Below are 18,103 nucleotides of genomic sequence, written 5' to 3'. Positions count from 1 at the left end.
ACTATAACTTTATAACCCCTATGAAGACTGTTGCAAGAATTGTTCCATTCTTTCTGTGCAGTTGGAATCTTTAGGAGTGAGTAGTTTTACTACCGGGGTGACCGTGTAAAGGCAAGGCAGAGGTGTGCGCGGGTCTGGTTTGTGCCCTTCCAGGTCTCTAGCAGAGAGTTGGGTCTGTACATGTTCAAAGTGGAAGATTCATTTCTGTTATTGCTGTTGTTCTTTGCCCATGTAGAAGTCACTGCATCCCAAAACGCCCTCTCGTGCACAGATCGGGGCTCGGGGGGCTGTGGCAGGCGCTGTTTGCTGTCTGCCCTCCTGGAGAGGTGCGGGCTGTGTCCAGCTCCTACCACAGGGAGGGGGTGGCAGCATATTTTGGGTGCGGTGCCCAGCGAAGGCACGGGGACACAGGAGCCTGTCCTTGACATCTGCGTTGTTCCTCGGGAACCCGGCAGAACAGCCCGTGTGTGCCCTCTCCCGAGTCCCCTGTCCTCTGGGAAAGCTCGGGACCTCAGCTGGCCCTGGAGGGACAGCAGGGCTTGGCCCAGAGGGGCTCCGTGCCCTAACTGCACACCGTGGCCCATACTACCCTGCAGATCCACTGGAAACAAAGCCCGGGCTGAGCGCCGGACGAGCGGACCCGTGAGTTGGGAGTGGCAGCCCCGCGGCAGCAGTGGTCTGACGACCGGGCTCCCTCTGAATTTCCCTCCCCAGGACCGCAACATGATCCTGGGCAAGCACGGCTTCTTCGTGAACCCCTCGGACTCCGTGGCTGTCATCGCCGCCAACATCTTCAGCATTCCGTACTTCCAGCAGACCGGCGTCCGCGGCTTCGCACGCAGCATGCCCACCAGTGGCGCCCTGGACAGGTGTGCGTCCGACCCCCGGCCCCCGGCCCCTGGTCCTGCCACCAGCCCACGCCTGCGCCAGCCCACGTCCCCTCCCGGGAGCACAGCCTCCTCGTGCACTGAGTGTGCCCGTGTTTCTGGAGCAGGGTGGGGAGGTGGTCCAGGACCACCGGTGCCCCTCAACACCCGCACACCCACCTTTCTCCCACCCCCTCCCCACCCGTGTGTGCACAGCCTCGCCCTCACAGCTACCCAGCTGGGCCCTGCGCTTCTGCAAAGAGGACTGTGGCTCAGCACCCCCAGCGCTTCTGCAGAGGGAGGACTTGGCTCAGCACCCTTAAGGCTGCGTGGCCATGGTGGCCCAGCACATAAGAGACACACGCGTGTGTGCATCTGAATGAGTGATTTGCTACTGGATGGCGAGCGGTGGCCTGCTTTGCACCCCGTCCTCTAGCTGTGGCATGGGCGGGGGAAGGAGCAGCTCGAGGGGACGCTGCTGCCACAGGCTGGGTTTGCTCAGGCACGGTCAGCACCGCGGTTGTGCATTCACTCAGCGTCTCCGTGGAAAGCTCGAGTAGGTAAAACAGCAAGATTACTGCCGTCCCGTTTTTATGCAGTAGAAACCAGTGACCACAGGCAGCTGATAGCCCAGAGCGGCCTATGTGTCTGCTTGTTAGAGCCCACTCACTGCAGGTGGCCCCGGAGCATCCGAGATGGTACAGAAGCAACAGGTGATGCACGAGGGACAGGGAAGTATTGTTAGGACATGGCGTCTGCCCGGGAAGTTTTTGCTGAATGAACAGAGAGAGAGAGAGAAAAAAGAAAGGGAAAGAATAAAGAGAGTAAGAGAAGAAGAAAACTTAAAAGTTCAGGGATGAGGCGAGCAGACAGACTATGTCCAGGCTGTGTTCTGATACCAACCGTTACTGGGTATCACCGCATCCTGGGCCCTCAGTTCTTTGCACACTGTAAGTCATTTAATTCTCACACCAACCCCTGAGCCGAGCACTGTGCATGAGCGCACCTTACGGCGGAGGATGAAGGGACGGGTTGACTTGGCGACGCTCTCACAGTGGGTGGGCCGAGCCTCCACCACCCGGGCTGTGCAGTCCCCGGCGGGGTCGCTGCGGAGTTGCTGCTGGCAGGAAGCGGCGCATGATGTTGAGGGCGGTGGTGATGGGACGGTGAGTTCTCCACGCTCCTCCTCGGGTGATCGTAGCAGTTCTCCGCTTCGGAGAGGTTGGAGGAGTCAACATCGTGTCTGAGGCCCCGGCGCTGGTCAGGGCAGGACTCAGAGCCGGGCCTGGGTGCTGGGCCTTGCACCCAGTACGAGAGCCGGTTTGTGGCCACCCCGTGTGCCAGCCATCGGGCCCTGACCAACGTGCCTGCTGCCAGCCTAATTGGACGTTTGCAAAAGCTGATAATCAGCACGTGGACTCCTACCTGAGCACCTCGCTGCCCGGAGGAAAGCTTACTGCGCTGTCATTTCGCAGTCCTTGGTTTGATCTTCCTCCAGTGCTAGGCTGCGAACCTGAGTCGCTGTGCTAGGAATAAGCAGATCTCACTCAAGCTGTGGGTGAGGGCTTTTGGGTAATTTTCCCTGTACAAAGGAAAAAGGATTGTTTTTAAAGTCAAAGTTTTCCTTTTTATTATGATGGGTTTGGTTTTGGTGCTGGGGATGGAGCCCTGGGTCTTGCACAGGCCAAGCACATCTCTACCAAGGAACCTCGTCCTCCGCGGGCCCCACACAGAGGTGTTAGGTAACGGGAGGCTCTGCGGAGAGCAGGGAAAGTCGTGTCAGGGACGAGGGCACTGCTGGCCGGAGTGAGTGGCGCTGTGCGGACGGAGACGCTGTCCCCTGGGAGGTCGAACCTGCGCTCTTGTCTTCCTGCCTGTAACACCATAGTCTCCTCCGGCCCTGTCGCCTTCCCTGTCACATGCGGACTCCCGCACCCTTGCTTTAAGACTGCGGTTGCGTGTCAAGACACCATTCTTTTGTCTGTATAGAATGGCTGTAGATAAGGCTGTGCCAGAGGAGGAGGCTCCCGGTGCCCCCAGAGCAGTCCTGGACGTTCCCTGCTGCTGCTGCTTCCAAACTATTAAACTGCGACCCAGCCGTGCTTTGCTCTGTTTTCCCCTCCCTCTGGGTCCGCACAGAACAGCACGCTGCCTTCCCACCACTCTCAGAATCTTGCGGACCTCCGGCGCTGCTAAGTCGGAGCCCTGATCACAATAGCAGCCGCTCCTTGCCATCACGGTCCCGCTGTGACGTGACTTTGATTTCATGCCTTTGAAGGGTGGCGAATGCTACAAAGATCTCTTTGTATGAGACCCCGACGGGCTGGAAGTTCTTTGGAAACTTGATGGACGCCAGCAAGCTGTCCCTGTGTGGAGAGGAGAGCTTCGGGACCGGTAAGTTGTGCGCCGGGCTGAATTTCCTTTGCCCCAACTGCCACCTCCAGCGAAAGCGGAGACGGCTGAGATGGCCCCGAAATAGCAACGGGCTGCTGTGTCCAGAGTCAAAACACTGTTTATTTATAACAGCCCTGATGAAGTGCACGCTTCGAAAAGAAGCGAGTGCATCTCGCCAGGAGGACTGGTTTTTCTTTCTGAGGATCACATCCACCGAGGAGACAGGAAGTGGGGGGCCTCCCTGGCAGAAGGGCCGTTCGGTCTGTGGGGATTAAACAGAGCGATAAACATATTTTTCTTTCCTCAGCGGCCAGTGAAACCTTTGTAAATGTTTTCTTTTCTGAGAAGAAACACGGAGGTGTGAGCCAGGGTTTTGGTTTTTTATTTAAGGAGAGATTTCAGCACAGCATTCAATCTTTCTCTTCCCTAGCCCCGTGTTTTCTAGAGCAATGGGTTTTGATTTATCAAGGTGAAAGGAAGGAGCTGTTAGCATAGAACTAAGCTGCTGGGTGATCAAGAAATTAAATACAGCTCCTTGTGCGTAAGGCTGTGCGTGTGAACTGCAGACAGGGCGGGACAGGGCATGCTCTGGGTTAAACCAGACCTTAAACTCCGCCTCTGGGCTATCCAGATACTGATGTGACCATCTGCCTCCTCCACACCTTCCTCTATGTTATGTTTGTGGGGCTGATTTCTTTGAATGAAGTTGGCAGATTTGAAACTGTTCCTTGTGTAAGTCTGCTGTTTATTAACCCATTCAGCAAATAATTAGTGCCTGCCGTGGCTTTATCTTCCCTTTGTATCTTTTATATCCGAAGAGAGACTTCATCCAGAGACCAGTGTACACGTTCTCCCTCTCCCGCTGAAAAAGAAATTGTTAAGAGAAATAGTTTGTTAAAGGTAAACAAATTGTTAAACATAGTGAGTGTGGTGACACATGCCTGGAATCCCCACACTCTGGGAGGCTGAAGCAGGAGGATCACAAATTCAAGCTCAGCCTAGACAGCTTAGCAACTCAGCAAGACCCTGTCTCAAAATTTAAAAAAGAGTTGTTAAAACTATGCAGCCCAGGCGCATGATCCTGGGCCTCCAGTGCTGTGACCACGTGTGGCTGAGCCTATTTAACTGAACCCTGCTCCTTCCCTGTAGAGGTGTTGATATCCCACACCACACCCCTGGCTGGGGAGCATTTCCCACAGTTCCTTTACAAGTTTCTCAGCATGAACATGAGTAAGTCCATGAGCTTTGAAATGTCTGAACCCTAGAGTCTGAGGACCAGTACTTTAATTCTGTATTCCTCCAAGTAGAAGCAGAGAGACCGTCTCATGAAGGCTCCCTGACTTCCAGAGTGGGGGCCAAGACCCCACTTACTGGTCCTCTGGCGCCACAGCTCTCTTTGTTGAACTCGCCGTGGCTGTGATTTTGTAATTACTCCGGATGATTTGCCAGTTGTCTGCTGACTCCACAAGACTGCAAGCTCCGAGGACAGGGCTCTTGCCTGTCTCACCCTCCATCGTGTCCCAGGAATATCCCAGCAAGCCCAGCGTGGGATGGGTGCTCAGGAAATGCCGAGTAGACAAATGACGGACACACGCTTCCCTGGCGCCTTCCGCCTGGACTAACAGGCCCCTGCTGTTGGAAGGAAAGAGCTGTAAAGTCACTTGATGTGTCACGCCTGAGGCTGCAGTGGCCAGTCACTGTGTCCATGGAGGGCCCTTGAGGGGAGGACTCAGTGGCACTCTCTCCAGAGCGCAGGTTCCGGCAGCCAGGGTCTCCGTGGGGAGAAATGAGCTCCCGGAAGGAAAGGAAGCTCACTGCCGGAGGTGTGGAGGCTCAGCGTTCCCCTCGCCAGGTCAAAGCAGCCTCGGCAGTGGCACCTCCAGGACAAGCCGGTGGCATCGAGTGACTCACGTTACCAAAGCCGCACAGGTCTCATGTGGACAAGAACAAGCAGCCTCCTCCCGTGCTTAGCATGCCCACCGAGGCCGGCCACGGCAGACACCAGCGTGACACGGGCAGTGGGCGGGGTCTGTTCCACGCGGAGACCCAAGTGGGGAGCAGAGCCGGGCAGGATGATCCTGTCATTCTGGGCGGGTCTCACGGGGCTGTGCTGCTCTCCCTCCAGACTGCGGGCAGTGATGCACGTGTGTGCCTGCAGCAGCAGAGGGCAGGATGTCAGTTCCGTCCGCCGTGGGCTCGTGGGGAAACTGAAGGTGCTCAGTGATACAGAGTATCGCTGCTTCTCCAATCTTTCTTCAGGAAAATGGAGGTCTTGGGAAGAAACGAGGAAGCCCAGCTGGAGCTTGCGGAGCAAGTTCCGATCTGTCTGATGGAGAGCTTGTCCCATTTAAAGCGACAGTGCATCGTCTGGGGGTGCCGACTTGGGGAATGTACCATCTTTTCACTTCGATTTCCTGTGAAAAGCCTGTCACGTTTGTACCCTTGGCATCCATCCCTTCCTCAAGTGCTTCGTAAGCTTGCTGTGTCGAAGAGGCTGGGCCCGGCTCTGGACATGCAGTGTCTCTGGAGACGTCTCCTTGGAGGGCTTCGTGATTTTCTGCCTGGGGTAGGACGTCTGGGCAGGGAGACAGGAGTTTGGAGAGTGTAGCAGGTGATGCTCCAGTGCGAGCGAGCTCTGTGCCCGGGCCGCCCACCCTCCGCCTGGGGTGCAAGGGCCGTATTTTCTGTCTGCATCTCTGCCCGTTCTGGCCTTCAGGGCTGCGGGCTACGCTTCCCTGCAGGCTCAGCTCCCAGGGGACAGTCACAGCACCCCAAGTCTGCAGCTCCGCCGGGCAGGAGGCCCCGGTAGAACGAGGCCTGGGCCCTAATGACAGCCCGTTCGGTTAAGCTGATCCCTGCACTCTGTCTCCCGCCTATGAAGAAGGGGTAGATCTTGCTCGTCTCTCGGCCCTTGGGGCCTGCTGGCCTGGTTTCCGGGTGTTGGGCATGCAGGGATGTTTATGTTGGGACATAATTCCTGCCCGGCAGGTGCCTGCTCCCTCCTGCCAGGGTGCATGGTGGGAAGGGAAGTTGTTCCAGGGCATCAGGAGGGAGCTGGGTGCAGAGCCTGGGATCCTCAAGCTGGGGCTGGGATGGAGGGCAGAGAGCAGAGGCCGTCCTGGGGTGGCCCCCCTCTGAAGACGGTCCGGGGTCTTGGTGCCGCTGGATTATGGCACAGGTCCAGGGTGTGGAGAGCAGAGCGGCGAGGAAGGCATCCTGAGTACGGCTGAGTTGCGGAAGTCCCGGGCACAGTCAGCCGGTGAGTGGGGCCTGTGGGGTGCGAGTGCCTGGCAGAGGGAATGCACGTTCAGGAGTGTGGAGACAGGGAGAGAGGGAGAGAAGAGACAGCAGACAGACCGCGGCAGCCCCTGTGGACAGGTGAGGCCCAGGCCGTGCCTGAGAGGCCCACGTTGCTGCTTGCAACCTAATCTTTGAGCTGTTAGCTCCTGGCTCACTCTGCAGGACTTGGCATTTTTCTTGCTCGGGTCTGGGAGCTGCCCCAACTGAGCTGGGGTTGCAGGGATCACAAGGTGCTGATCCTGCTGAAGTGGAGGGACAGGTGTGTGGCGATGCTGAGGGGGCAGGATCCCTGGCGCCCCTGGACTCCAAGCTGGGACAGGAACACAGAGCCCACAGCCAAGCCTGCACTGCCTTCGCACCTAGGGGGAGCCAACCTGGCCAACGGTGTTTGCCCTGAAAATCAAGATGTGGTTACAGGAGTTAATGTGTGTTCACCATAGGAAAGTAAGAAAGGAAAAACTGTTCCCGCTGCCCCAGGAAGGGACGTGTCCGATTATGTGCTTCTGTTTTCTTCCTCGAGATGCACAAAGAACATTATTTTTGAATGGTTCATAAGATCAGTGGAAAACATACTGCTTTTCCCTAAAAATTTAACTTTCTTCTTTATTCATAGTAGTATTGTATATGTGGTACTTAGCAGTTTACAAAACATCTCCACTTGCTTTGTTTTAGTGGTTTTTGTGGTTGTGTGATAGTTTAGCATTATTCCCATTTTACCGGTGACAGAACTCAGAAAAGAGCCTCAGAGGGGTGAAGTGGCTTGTCCACATTCAAGTGGCTTATAGCTAACAGAGCCTCAAAGTCGTGTTTTCTGCTTTGTGAGTGTGAAGCATTTCCTAGGGGATCCCAGGTGATCAGGTTACAATAGATGAATATGTGTGGACCAGTACCCCAGAGTGAGTGTAAATATTAGTGTTGCAAACATACCAGTGCCCTGGTCACTTTCCCATCACCATAACAAAATACCCAACACCAGCAATGTAAAGGAAGAGGGTTTTGGTCTCACGGTTTCAGCTCATGGCTGACTGGCTCCAGGCCAGTCTTGCATGGCGGACAAAAGGCTGCTCGTGTCATGTACCCAGGAAGCAGAGAGGGAAAACTGGGGAGAAGGTATTCTGCAAGGTCGCACCTCAGCAACCACCTCCAGCCACCACCGCCCCCACTGCAAGTGCACACTCAGTTATGAATTCATTCATGATGGATCCACTGATGAGCATGTTCTGATCACCATCCACAGACATGAGGCTGTCTGGGAACAATTTATACAAATTAACATCCTACCCCCCGCCCCCCCCAGAGACTCATGTCCATTGCATGTAGTCCATTTCTAAGGGTCACCAAAGTCCTAACAGTTTCAGTACTGGGGAAACATCCAAGGCCAAAGACTCCTCTAAGACTCAAGGCAAACTCTTAGCTGTGAGTCCATGTAAAAATGAAAAAAGAAAGTTGAATGCATCCAACAAATAAAGGCACAGGGTAAATATTCCCATTCTAAAAGGGAGGAGAAAGAGGAGAATGGAAAGGAAGGGGACTGAAGTGAGACCAAAACCCGCCAGGGCAAACGTTAAGTCCTATGGCTCTCTGTCCAGCACCTGGGCCAAACAGTGGTGAGGTGCAGCCTCCAAAGGGCATAGGTGGCCCTGTCCCTGCACCACTGATGATTGCAGCCCTCATGTGCCGGGAGCTCCCCTGTCTCCCAGTGCCCTGGGACAGTAGACAGCAAAGGGTAAAAGACAATAGACCAAAGTAATATGGTATACAAAATAATACACTGTCCTCTCAGGGGCGTGCTGCCTGGCCTTCCAGGGCTTTCTCTGGAATCTGGGTAGGAGCCTCCTGGATCCCACAACTCTGGCATTTCGCATGCTTGAAAAACCTGCAGCATGTGGGTGATGCCAAGAGTCGCCATGAGCTGTAATAGTAGCTGGGCCCCCTTGGCTATGACTGGAGTAGCCTCTGAGTGCTTGGATGGTTGAGGACTGTGAAATGAATCTCAGAGAACTAATTCCCTAGGTGGCTTGAGCAGGAGGCCCAGGGGCTTGCTTTGCAAGCGAAAGCATTATAGTTTCCACCTGTGTACCTGCAAAGGGTGGGGTCTTGATGATTCCTGAGATGCCCTCAAGGCACCTTTCCTATTATCCCAATGCAAAGTACTTGGCTTCTTTTTAATACTAATCTTTTCAGCAACCAGGCTCACTTGGCCTTAAGTTTACAGGTGCTTGCTTTCCAGCCATCAGCAAAATTTTTCAAAACAGACAACCCTGTTTTTGGGATCTGCTAAAACTGTAAATCTGCCTAAAGGCAGCCAGCAGTACCCATGCCACAGCCTGACTGTTAGGTGTCCTTGATATTTCCTCGGGTAGACCAATTAGTCTATCACCCTTAATCTTAGCCTCCTGCAAAGTTTCAAGACATGAGCAAAATGTAGACAAACTTTCTTCCAGAACATAACACACGTGCGTGGCCTCATATCCAACTACAAGTGGAGTCCTTATTCCTGACTGAAGCCTCCTGAGCATGCCCTTTACTGTCTGCATTCGTATCAGCATCCTGGTCTTCTTCTGAGCTCTGACCAGAATCTCCTGTCAAACTCAGTTTACAGCATCTGTAGTTTCTCTAGGCAGCATCTCCGAACCTTTTTGAAGTCCTCCTGCAAACAAGTTCCAAGGGATTCCAAACCATATGGTCTGGTATAGCTATAATAACAACCCTACTCCTGGTACCATTTCTGTCTTAGTCACTTCCTCGTTGCTGCAACTTAAAGAGGGGAGAGATTTCCTTTGGTTCATGGTATCAGTCCACGGTCAGCAGGCTCCAAGGCAGAAACAGCATGGTGGAAGAGGCTGACAAAGGAGATCTCAAACCATGGCACCAGGAAGCAGAGAGAGAAGGAAGGAGCCAGGAAGGGAATATACCCTTCTAGGTCACACCCCCAGGAGCCCCCTCTTTTGATCAAGCCCCGCCTCCTGACAGTGCATTCAGCTCTGTGTCCCCATAATCCAGCCATCTTCTAATCACCAACCTCTGAGCACAAGCCTTTGGGAGACATTGTAGATCTAAGCCACAGCGGAGCAAAGCAAAGGAGCTGGCAGGAATGGTGAGGAGTGTGTTTGGAGCAAGGCAGTTAGCAGTGTGTCTTTACTGTAATAAAAGTCTTTTTTATTTAAATAGTCACTGTGTTTTCAGTTTGAACATTAGGTGTATGATGTAATTGTCTTCAAGTAAGTTGGTCTGAATTGGGTATGATTTTTGGATTTTATTTTCATTTCCACATTAAAAAAACCGCAAGTTCTATATTTAGAGTGGAAACATTACCTCCATGCTTTCAGTCTGGGCAAAAAGAAAAGAAAAAGCTTGGGGACAGTACGGGAATTGACGTCAGGGCCATGTGTCTGCTCTGCAGTACCCAAGCACTACGCTATGTGCCCAACCCTTTCTATTAAAGTGGAGCACAGACAACTAATTCCAATCTGTACACTGCGGGGGCTGGGGATTTAGCTCACTGGCAAAGTGCCTGCCTGGCAAGCGCAAGGTCGTAAGTTCGGTTCCCGGTACCGGAGAAAAAAACCAAAAAACCAAAAAAACCAATCTGTACACTGCGGTCTTGAGTCTGCAGTGTGCTGGGGAGGTGACCAGAATTCCACTCTTCAAGATGAACTGTTGGCAAAACATACCAACTAACGTTTTGTTCTTTCAAATAGCAGTAAAGGCCAATAAAAATCTATAGATAATAAAATTGAGTAAATATTTCCAAAATGTGTCGCATATAGCAGTAAAAATAGCCCTCCTCTCTGTAGTCATACCAGGATCCAGTTTGAAGGCCTGTTAATTCTAAGACTTGTATTACATTGTAGAGAAAAATTTGTGAACGAAAAAATTGTATATTCCTATGAATCAAAACAGAGACAGCATTGGAGTAGGTGCGCTGAGGATTTGATTCATTCATGCACACACAGTTACCTGCCGTATTCCACAAGCCATGCCCATGCTCAGACTCTGTTACAGAGGTGAACAACGGAGGCCTCTAAGAAGTGCGGCGGGGAAAGGGATGACTGGGGCTTAAGGAAGGTGGAGCTGCCCCAGAAGCCTTGTGCACACAGAGAAAGGAGCTCCCACCTGCCTGGCCAAGCTTGGCGCTGCCTCCGAGAGGACATTTGGGCTGGGTCTAAAAGGATGAAGCGGTGGAAAGAGACCACATGCCTGCTACGTGGCCAGCAAGGTGCTAGATGCTCTGACAGTCCCAAGAAGAACAAGACCCAGCGGGAAGTCAAGTAGGGCCAGAAGGCACATGTGGAATCCAAGATAAAACAGTACACAAGCGTGATTACAGAGGGATTGTGGAGTCCTCTCCAGAAGTCAGAATATGGCTCAAGACAGTCTGCTTTCTGTGTTGTTTTAGAAGAAGTTTAAAAGCTGAGAATCTGAGTCCTGTCCCCTATCAGGCTCTTGGAAAAGGGCCATGCATGGAAGCACATCCAGAAGTGGCATTTCTTAATTTTGGTAAAAATCTTAGCAGGATGCACACGTGTCACAGTTTGTTTAACCAAGCGCTGTGAGCTAGAGAAAACAGTCCCAGTGTGGGGGTTGCTGGGCCCATCGGTAGGCTTATTTTTAAAGCTTTCGTACTTTTTGTCAAGTTGTTTTCCAGATGGATTTTACTGTACACACTCCTTCCCACACACACTCCTACCCGTACACGCTTCCATCGCACACACTCCTACCTGTACACACCTTTGACCTGTTTTCCTACTGAGGTTTTGCTTTTCTCTTATGAACACATATAAAATTTTCCTTAATGAGTGTATTAACATCTGCCTTAGAATTGTGAATGAGCTGGGTTTCAAAGTACGTCTGTGGTCTTTTAATTTTATCTAAAGTAATATTAGTGTATAGATTTGGAGATTTTAAGTTAATATATCAGTTGTTTCCCTTTATGAGTACTGAACTTGCATGTATTTATAACTCCCAAGATATAAGAAATATTTTTATGTCATGTAGTGCTTAAAGTCTTGCAATCTTTACATTTGAATTTTTAATTCCTTTTTTTCTTTTTTTTGGTATGGGAATTTTTTTTTTTTTTTTTTTGTACAGGCAGGCGCTGTGCCACTGAGCTACATTCCCAGCCCCTGAATTTTTAATTCCTTTGAATTTCTCTTTGGCGTGGTTTTTTGTAAGTGAGAAAACTGAAGTTTTCCAGGTGATTGAGCCGGTTATCCAGACACTGCCTGACCCTTCCTGCATCCGCTCCCCAGCCCTGAAGTGAGGCTCCTTCTCTGCACCTGTACTTGAGTCTCTCTGAGGGTTTCTTTTGCTCTGTGAAGCTACTAGGCTGATTTAGTTACTGAACATTTATAATGGCTGTGTTTTTCTGCTGTTTAACATTTATTTCACTTTTTCTGACACCGGTATTTGTACCTGATAGCTCCAGTTGTGGCACATTGTCCCCTGGCATTTTTATTGACATTGCCTCTCTGGCTCGGGAAAGAGGTTGTTGTGTGTTGGGCTCTGCTGCCAGCTGGCGCTCGCCCTGGAGCTCAGCCCTGGGGGAGCCACACTCCTCAGAGGGGCTCACTGTGCACACAGGTTCCGACCACATCCGGGAGAAGGACGGGCTGTGGGCCGTCCTCGCCTGGCTGTCCATCCTGGCTGCCCGCAAGCAGAGCGTGGAGGACATCCTCAAGGATCACTGGCAGAAGTACGGCCGCAACTTCTTCACCAGGTAGGTGCCGGCCCTTCCCGGGTGGGGACAGAGAGTCCCACAGATGTCTGTCCCGTCTCTGGGGCCACAAAGCCCCTGCTCATTGGTGGACTTCTACATAATTCAGTCAGGGTCGACACGAAGCCAGCTTTTATGCCAGCCATAAAGAGCAAGACCAGAGATCTACCCGACAGAGTCAAGGGAATAAACGCTTCCGAAGCATGTTTACATACTCCCGTTGGGTGGACGTGATAAAGCGCTGGATTCAAATTCAGAGAAAAGGCTTTGAATTTTATGTCTGCATCTTACTAAACTGACAGATCGTTTGACCTCTCTCTGTGCTCGGTTTTTGTCATCTGAATAGTGAGCCGGTGCCGAGGGGGTTCAGTGAAATAGTCTGAGAGTGTTTTGTTTGCTCTGGAGCACTAAAAGCATACAATTGTTCTTTAAATGATAATCTACTATGCTTCCCCCAAATCCGCTTTTCTGACTCTTTAAAATAGGTACCCAAAGGCCATGCACTTATCAATACCTCATTCATTGATTCCTCAGATGTTTACAGCGTACCAGCTTTCTGTCACGCACTGAGGGCTCCACGGCGAGCACAGCAGTCACAGCACTTCGTGTCCCTTCTTTACCACGCGTCCTTCTGTGTTGAAGAAGCCCTAAATTTTAGGGGATCCTGGGGTGTAGCTCAGTGACAGAGAATGCGCTTAGGTTGCCCAAGGCCCTGGGGTCTGCCCCTAGCAGCATATGTTTATTGGATTTTTTTTTTAACCAGTAATGTTTTCCATGAATTCCACTTTGCCTCCCACCAGTCAGTGCGGATATTTAACAATTTTTTTCTTGGACCTCATTAATCCAGTTATGCAAAAGAAATACAGAAAAGGATGTTAGTATTTATCTGTGAAAAAAATGCACGGATATAATTTTTCTGGACTTTATTTGCTTCTCCTATGAAATGGGTGAGTTAGACTAGTTTTTCATTGTTGTTAAAGTCCTGGGAATTGAACCCGGGGCCTTCGCTCTGAGCTTCATCCCTGGTCCCTTTTAATTTGATTTAATTTTTAAAATTTTAGGACAGGGTCTCACTAAGTTTTCCAGGCTGGGCTCGAACTTGTGATCCTCCTGCTCGCAGCTTCCCAGAGTGCTGGGATTTAGAGAATTTAGAAAATGCATCCCATAGTTAATAATCCTCGATAGTAATAGTTAATGATTCCTTGCCCTGCTAAGAAAGCAGTCGAGAACAAGTCCTAGAGGAAACGTCATCGCCCCGAGCTCCACGGCTGGTCTTCACAGTGGTCCACGACAGCCTGCTCAGCCAGGCTGGCCTCAAGGCCTTGGATGAGGCTCCGCCGCTACGGAAGGAGGGTGGCGTCTCGGCCGGCCCTAGGCGGGGACTTGACAGGGCTGCCGCCGCTCAGCTGGGGCCACTTCTGCGACTTCTTCCAGGTACGACTATGAGGAGGTGGAGGCGGAGGCCGCGAACAAGATGATGAAGGACCTGGAGGCGCTGATGCTGGACCGCTCCTTCGTGGGGAAGCAGTTCTCGGCCAATGACAAAGTCTACACGGTGGAGAAAGCAGACAACTTTGAGTACAGTGACCCGGTGGACGGGAGCGTTTCCAAGAATCAGGTGGGAACAGGCGTGCAGGGAGCATTCTCCAGGGCGACCCCTCTGCGGCCCTTGGCCGAGCTGTCTCTGCTGGCGCTTGTGGGACTCAATGCCACTTGGGGAGTGGCTCGAGCCCCGGTTTGGTGCGGCCCTCGTGCCCACCTTCGGGGTCCTCGGCACTCTTGTGCGCCCTGGAGTCTTTCTGGGTTGTCTTGTGGCATGTGGGTGTGCAAGGAGCCGGGAATCTAGAAGGGTGAGCGTGGTGGCCTTAGATAGTGTCGCTCCTCCGCTCCAGCGGCTGCCTGGGGCAACGCCACATGAGGGGAACTGTCCCACACGTGTCTTTCACATGTTTAGATTCCAAGTAAGAATTTAAATGAGCCAGTCCTTAGCCGGGCATGGTGGTGCATACCTGTAATCCCAGCTCTCAGAAGGCTGAGGCAGGAGGATCATAGTGAGTTGGAGGCCAGCCTGGACCACATAGTTTAAGGCCAGCCTGAACTACATAGTAAAACTCTGTCAGGAAAGAAAAATAATGGCCACCTTGGACTTAGAAACATTAAGTGTTCCTATGTGTAAGCACCGGCCAGCGGTGGTGTGCTGCACGTGGGATACCATGCCTGGGAACGTGGACCACCCTGGTGCAGAGGCGACCAGGCGCCTGCCCTGTGCGCTGTAGGTTGCGGGCTGCACGCCATGGGCGGCAGGCTGTTTACCAGTACTCAGCCCTGGCACCTGACCTTGCCCCCGGCACAGAGCCGGCTCGCTCTCCTCAGGGAATTGGAAGGGCCAGTGGGGGCGGGCAGCCTGGCACCGGTGGGCCCCTTTGATGTCCCAGGCACCAGCAGGAAGTGTCTGCTGGACCTCTGCGGCCCAGTGTCCCCATCCTGCCCGAGACTGTCCTGCGCTGGGGGTCCCATCTGCACCTGGCAGCGTTCCTTGCATTACAAGCTTCAAACGGGGGTGGTGGCCTGGGCTCCCGGGGAGCAAGGACGGAGCCGTCCTGAGGCCTGGTCTCCCGTCGTCCCGGGGTGAGCTGTACCCACTGCCCGCAGCAGACGCGTGAGGCCCGGTGGCCGTGTGTTCAGGCCCTGATGCCCCGTCGGCGTCGAGCGCGGGGGAGCTGCCAGCTCCCTCTCCGTCCCTGCGCACAGCAGTGACGCTCTGCCCGCGCCCCCAGGGCCTGCGGCTTCTCTTTGCAGACGGCTCCCGCGTCATCTTCCGGCTGAGCGGCACCGGGAGTGCGGGGGCCACCGTGCGCCTGTACATCGACAGCTATGAGAAGGACGTCGCCAAGATCAACCAGGACCCCCAGGTGACGCTGCGCCTGCCCTGGCAGGTTTCTTCCTCAGGGTCCGCCGGGCACCTCTGCCTTCCTCTGCCCCTCTCAGGACATCACAGATTCTGACAGTTGTCGCCATCGCCCCCACCACCCTGCCCCAGCCCAGCCCCTTGATTGACTGCATGCTCCTTGGTTCTCAGATTAGGGAGAGGTCCCGGCACACGTTCTCCCTGCTGCAGACAGGAAACGGAGGCGCAGAAAGGCTGAGTAGAGTGCTTGGAGTTGGGTGTTCTCGAATAGGAGATTAGGGACCCTGGCCTTCGAGTCGGCCCCGCCTGCTGCCCTGCTATCATGATCACGTGCTGCTGCTGACCATGGCTTCTCTGTGGGCAGGGGTGGAGTCTCCATGTTCATGGGAAACAGACCTGCCAGGGGGTCCCCGAGCCCTGTCAGGGTGATAGCAGAGTCGTCAGCCCCGAGAGACACCCGTGCCCACGTCCCTGGTGGCACTGTTTTCCATAGCCGAGATAGGGAACAACCTAAGTGCCCATCACAGACGTGGATCAGGTGATTATACATATATACGTGAAACAAGCACAGCCAGATCACGAGAAATACCGCATCTTAGCAAGTAGGGATGTCCTGCCATTGTGAGGAGGCACAGCGGGCGCAGTCAGCCCGAGGTCCGTCGTTCGTGTGTGGAAGCTGTGGAAAGAGAAGGGAGGTTGTGCGCTGGGGCCAGGGCTGGGGCAGAGGCCAGCCTCAGGCGTGGACTTCCTGCGTGGTGGGTGCCAGGAGTCCTTGAGATCCAAGGTGCCATGCGGTGACTGTCACTAGCCACACCACACGCTCGAGAGCTCCTGAGTGGAGCTTCGGTGGCTCTTCCCACCCGAGCCAAAGTCAGCCGCTCTGAGTCATTAGCTGCACTCCCGTGGAGTCGGTTCCCTGTGTGTCTCAGAACACCAGGCTTTATACCTCCAATAGAAGGTTTTTATTAAAAATTAAAGTTGACAGCATCGCCGTGCTTATTTTTGCACAAGGTCTTTTTTTCTTCCAACACCTACTTGCAATCCTGTAACATTCATGCAGAAACCTGTGATGGGCCGGGCCTGAGCCTCGGTTTGTGGGGAGGTCTCCCCTCCAGTCCTGTTCCCCTGCTTTCTAACTGTGCGTCTCTGGCGGCCGTCTTGTTTTCATGAGTCTTGGCATCCTCATCTTCAGAATGGCGGGATAGTAACGTCGTGGAATTACAGGGCCCTGGGGAGACCTGGCACATGAGGTTAATACACACTGGAGAAAGAGAAGCTCTTAGAATTGTGAAAAACAGAACAAAAAAACTCATAAAATTTACTTCATTCATTTTAGATGTACCACTTAGTAGTACAATGTATATTTACACTGTTCAACAGCTGTTCAGAACTTTTCATTTTGTAAGACTAAACTTGAAGCCAGGCATGGTGGACCGTGCCTGTAATTCCAGCTACTCAGGAGGCTGAGGCAGGAGGATCAGGAGTCTGAGGCCAGCCTGGGCTACACAGACCCCAAAACTTAGCAAGACCGCAAGAAACAAAGTGAAACTGAAACTTTATAGCCCTCGAACAATACGCCGTATCCCCCTACTCCACCCCTGCCAGCTGTCAGTCCGCTCTCCACATCTATGAGGTTGACAGCTGATACTCCTGTATGCGGTGGGTGGCTCTATTGCCAGCGGGGAGGCGGGAGCGCTTTGTGTCCACACCTTCCCAGCGGCCGGGCTCTGGCCCTCGTGTGTGCCGGGCTCCCTAGGACTCAGCGCCAGGCTATGGGTCTGCATGGAGGCCTTGGGGTGACAGCAAGAGGAAGCGAGGGAGCCATGTTTATTTCTCTCTCCACCCTCAAGACAAAAGCCCAGCGCATGGTGGAGCACGCTCCTGGGGGAGCATCCTTTGCACGCCCCCCTCTGCTCCTGCCGTTTGCACAAGATGAAAAACAGACTTTAAGCAGCCAGTCGCTCCCCCTGACCCGGGAGGAAGGTGCGCTTCCAGTGGCCCCTCTGGGGGCTGCGTGAGCAATAAATCGAAGGACACAGGTGCCGGGCTCAGGCAGAGCGAGGCGATCAAGCCTGGTGGCGACGACCAGCCGCACTGAGCGTCCTCTTGTGTCCCCACAGGTCATGCTGGCCCCGCTGGTCGCCATTGCGCTGAAGGTGTCCCAGCTGCAGGAGAGGACGGGCCGCACGGCGCCCACCGTCATCACCTAGGCGCACGGCCCCAGCCACGCCGCCCCTGCGGGGCTCGGCCACAAACCCCGGGCTCCTTAGGGTCTGACTTCTGCGCGTCCAGCTGTGGGTGCCCATCGGCCAGGCGCTGCCCTTCAGGCTGCCCGGGAAGCGACAGGCGTGCGTCAGCTCCGGTCTGGGTGGGCTCCGTCACACCGCAGCGTCAGGAGGCTGGGTGCCAGCCGGACGTGCCCACGAGTGACCCCACTGCCCTGTCCACCACTGACCCGAGATGCAGAGGGTGCCGTGGTCTGGTGCCTCCCCCCTTGGATTTCCTTGGCGCAAGATGTACTTGTTTCTGATTTCTGCCTTGTGGCAACATGATTCGCACAGGTGTTTGGGGTAATAAACAGGAGCTGCTACAGTGCCTCGTTCCTTTTCCTTTTTCTTAACGCAAGGCGCTGCTTTGACTTCAGGAGGGAGCGGACTTTGTCTCTTGTCTTGGAATCCGTGGGTAGCGGACTCGTTCCAGTGTCCTGGCCAGGACATGAGGTGTCTGTGTGTGAGAGTGCGAGGCCTTCCGCTCGGGAAGCAGAGTCCAAAGTCGGGGCAGGGTCACTGGGCTCTGGTCCTCCCGGCTGCACACCTCCCCTTGAGGCGGCCAGTGGGGCAAGCACGGGTGACTGGGAGAGCACACTGAGCAGGACGACGTGCCCCGACGGGACAGAGTGGAGGGCAGGAGCCAAGGGTG

The 18,103-nt window shown here is 53.7% G+C and overlaps 1 protein-coding gene across 1 annotated transcript in view; it reads left to right on the top strand.

The window, feature by feature from the left end:
- The window catches only part of Pgm1 (phosphoglucomutase 1), a 28,753-nt gene extending 10,974 nt beyond the window's left edge, over positions 1–17,779 (top strand). Inside the window, exons 6-11 of the mRNA XM_005385325.2 lie at positions 715–869; positions 3,145–3,260; positions 12,144–12,279; positions 13,711–13,894; positions 15,054–15,188; positions 17,305–17,779. Coding sequence (XP_005385382.1) covers positions 715–869; positions 3,145–3,260; positions 12,144–12,279; positions 13,711–13,894; positions 15,054–15,188; positions 17,305–17,394 — 816 coding nt within the window. The 3' untranslated portion in view covers positions 17,395–17,779. The remainder of the gene's footprint in view (positions 1–714; positions 870–3,144; positions 3,261–12,143; positions 12,280–13,710; positions 13,895–15,053; positions 15,189–17,304) is intronic.
- Positions 17,780–18,103: the final 324 nt, after the last annotated feature.

This window comes from Chinchilla lanigera, unplaced genomic scaffold, assembly GCF_000276665.1.
Source record: "Chinchilla lanigera isolate Chin_1 unplaced genomic scaffold, ChiLan1.0 scaffold00022, whole genome shotgun sequence".
Classification (NCBI taxonomy): domain Eukaryota; kingdom Metazoa; phylum Chordata; class Mammalia; order Rodentia; family Chinchillidae; genus Chinchilla; species Chinchilla lanigera.
This window is presented reverse-complemented; position numbering and strand designations above follow the sequence as displayed.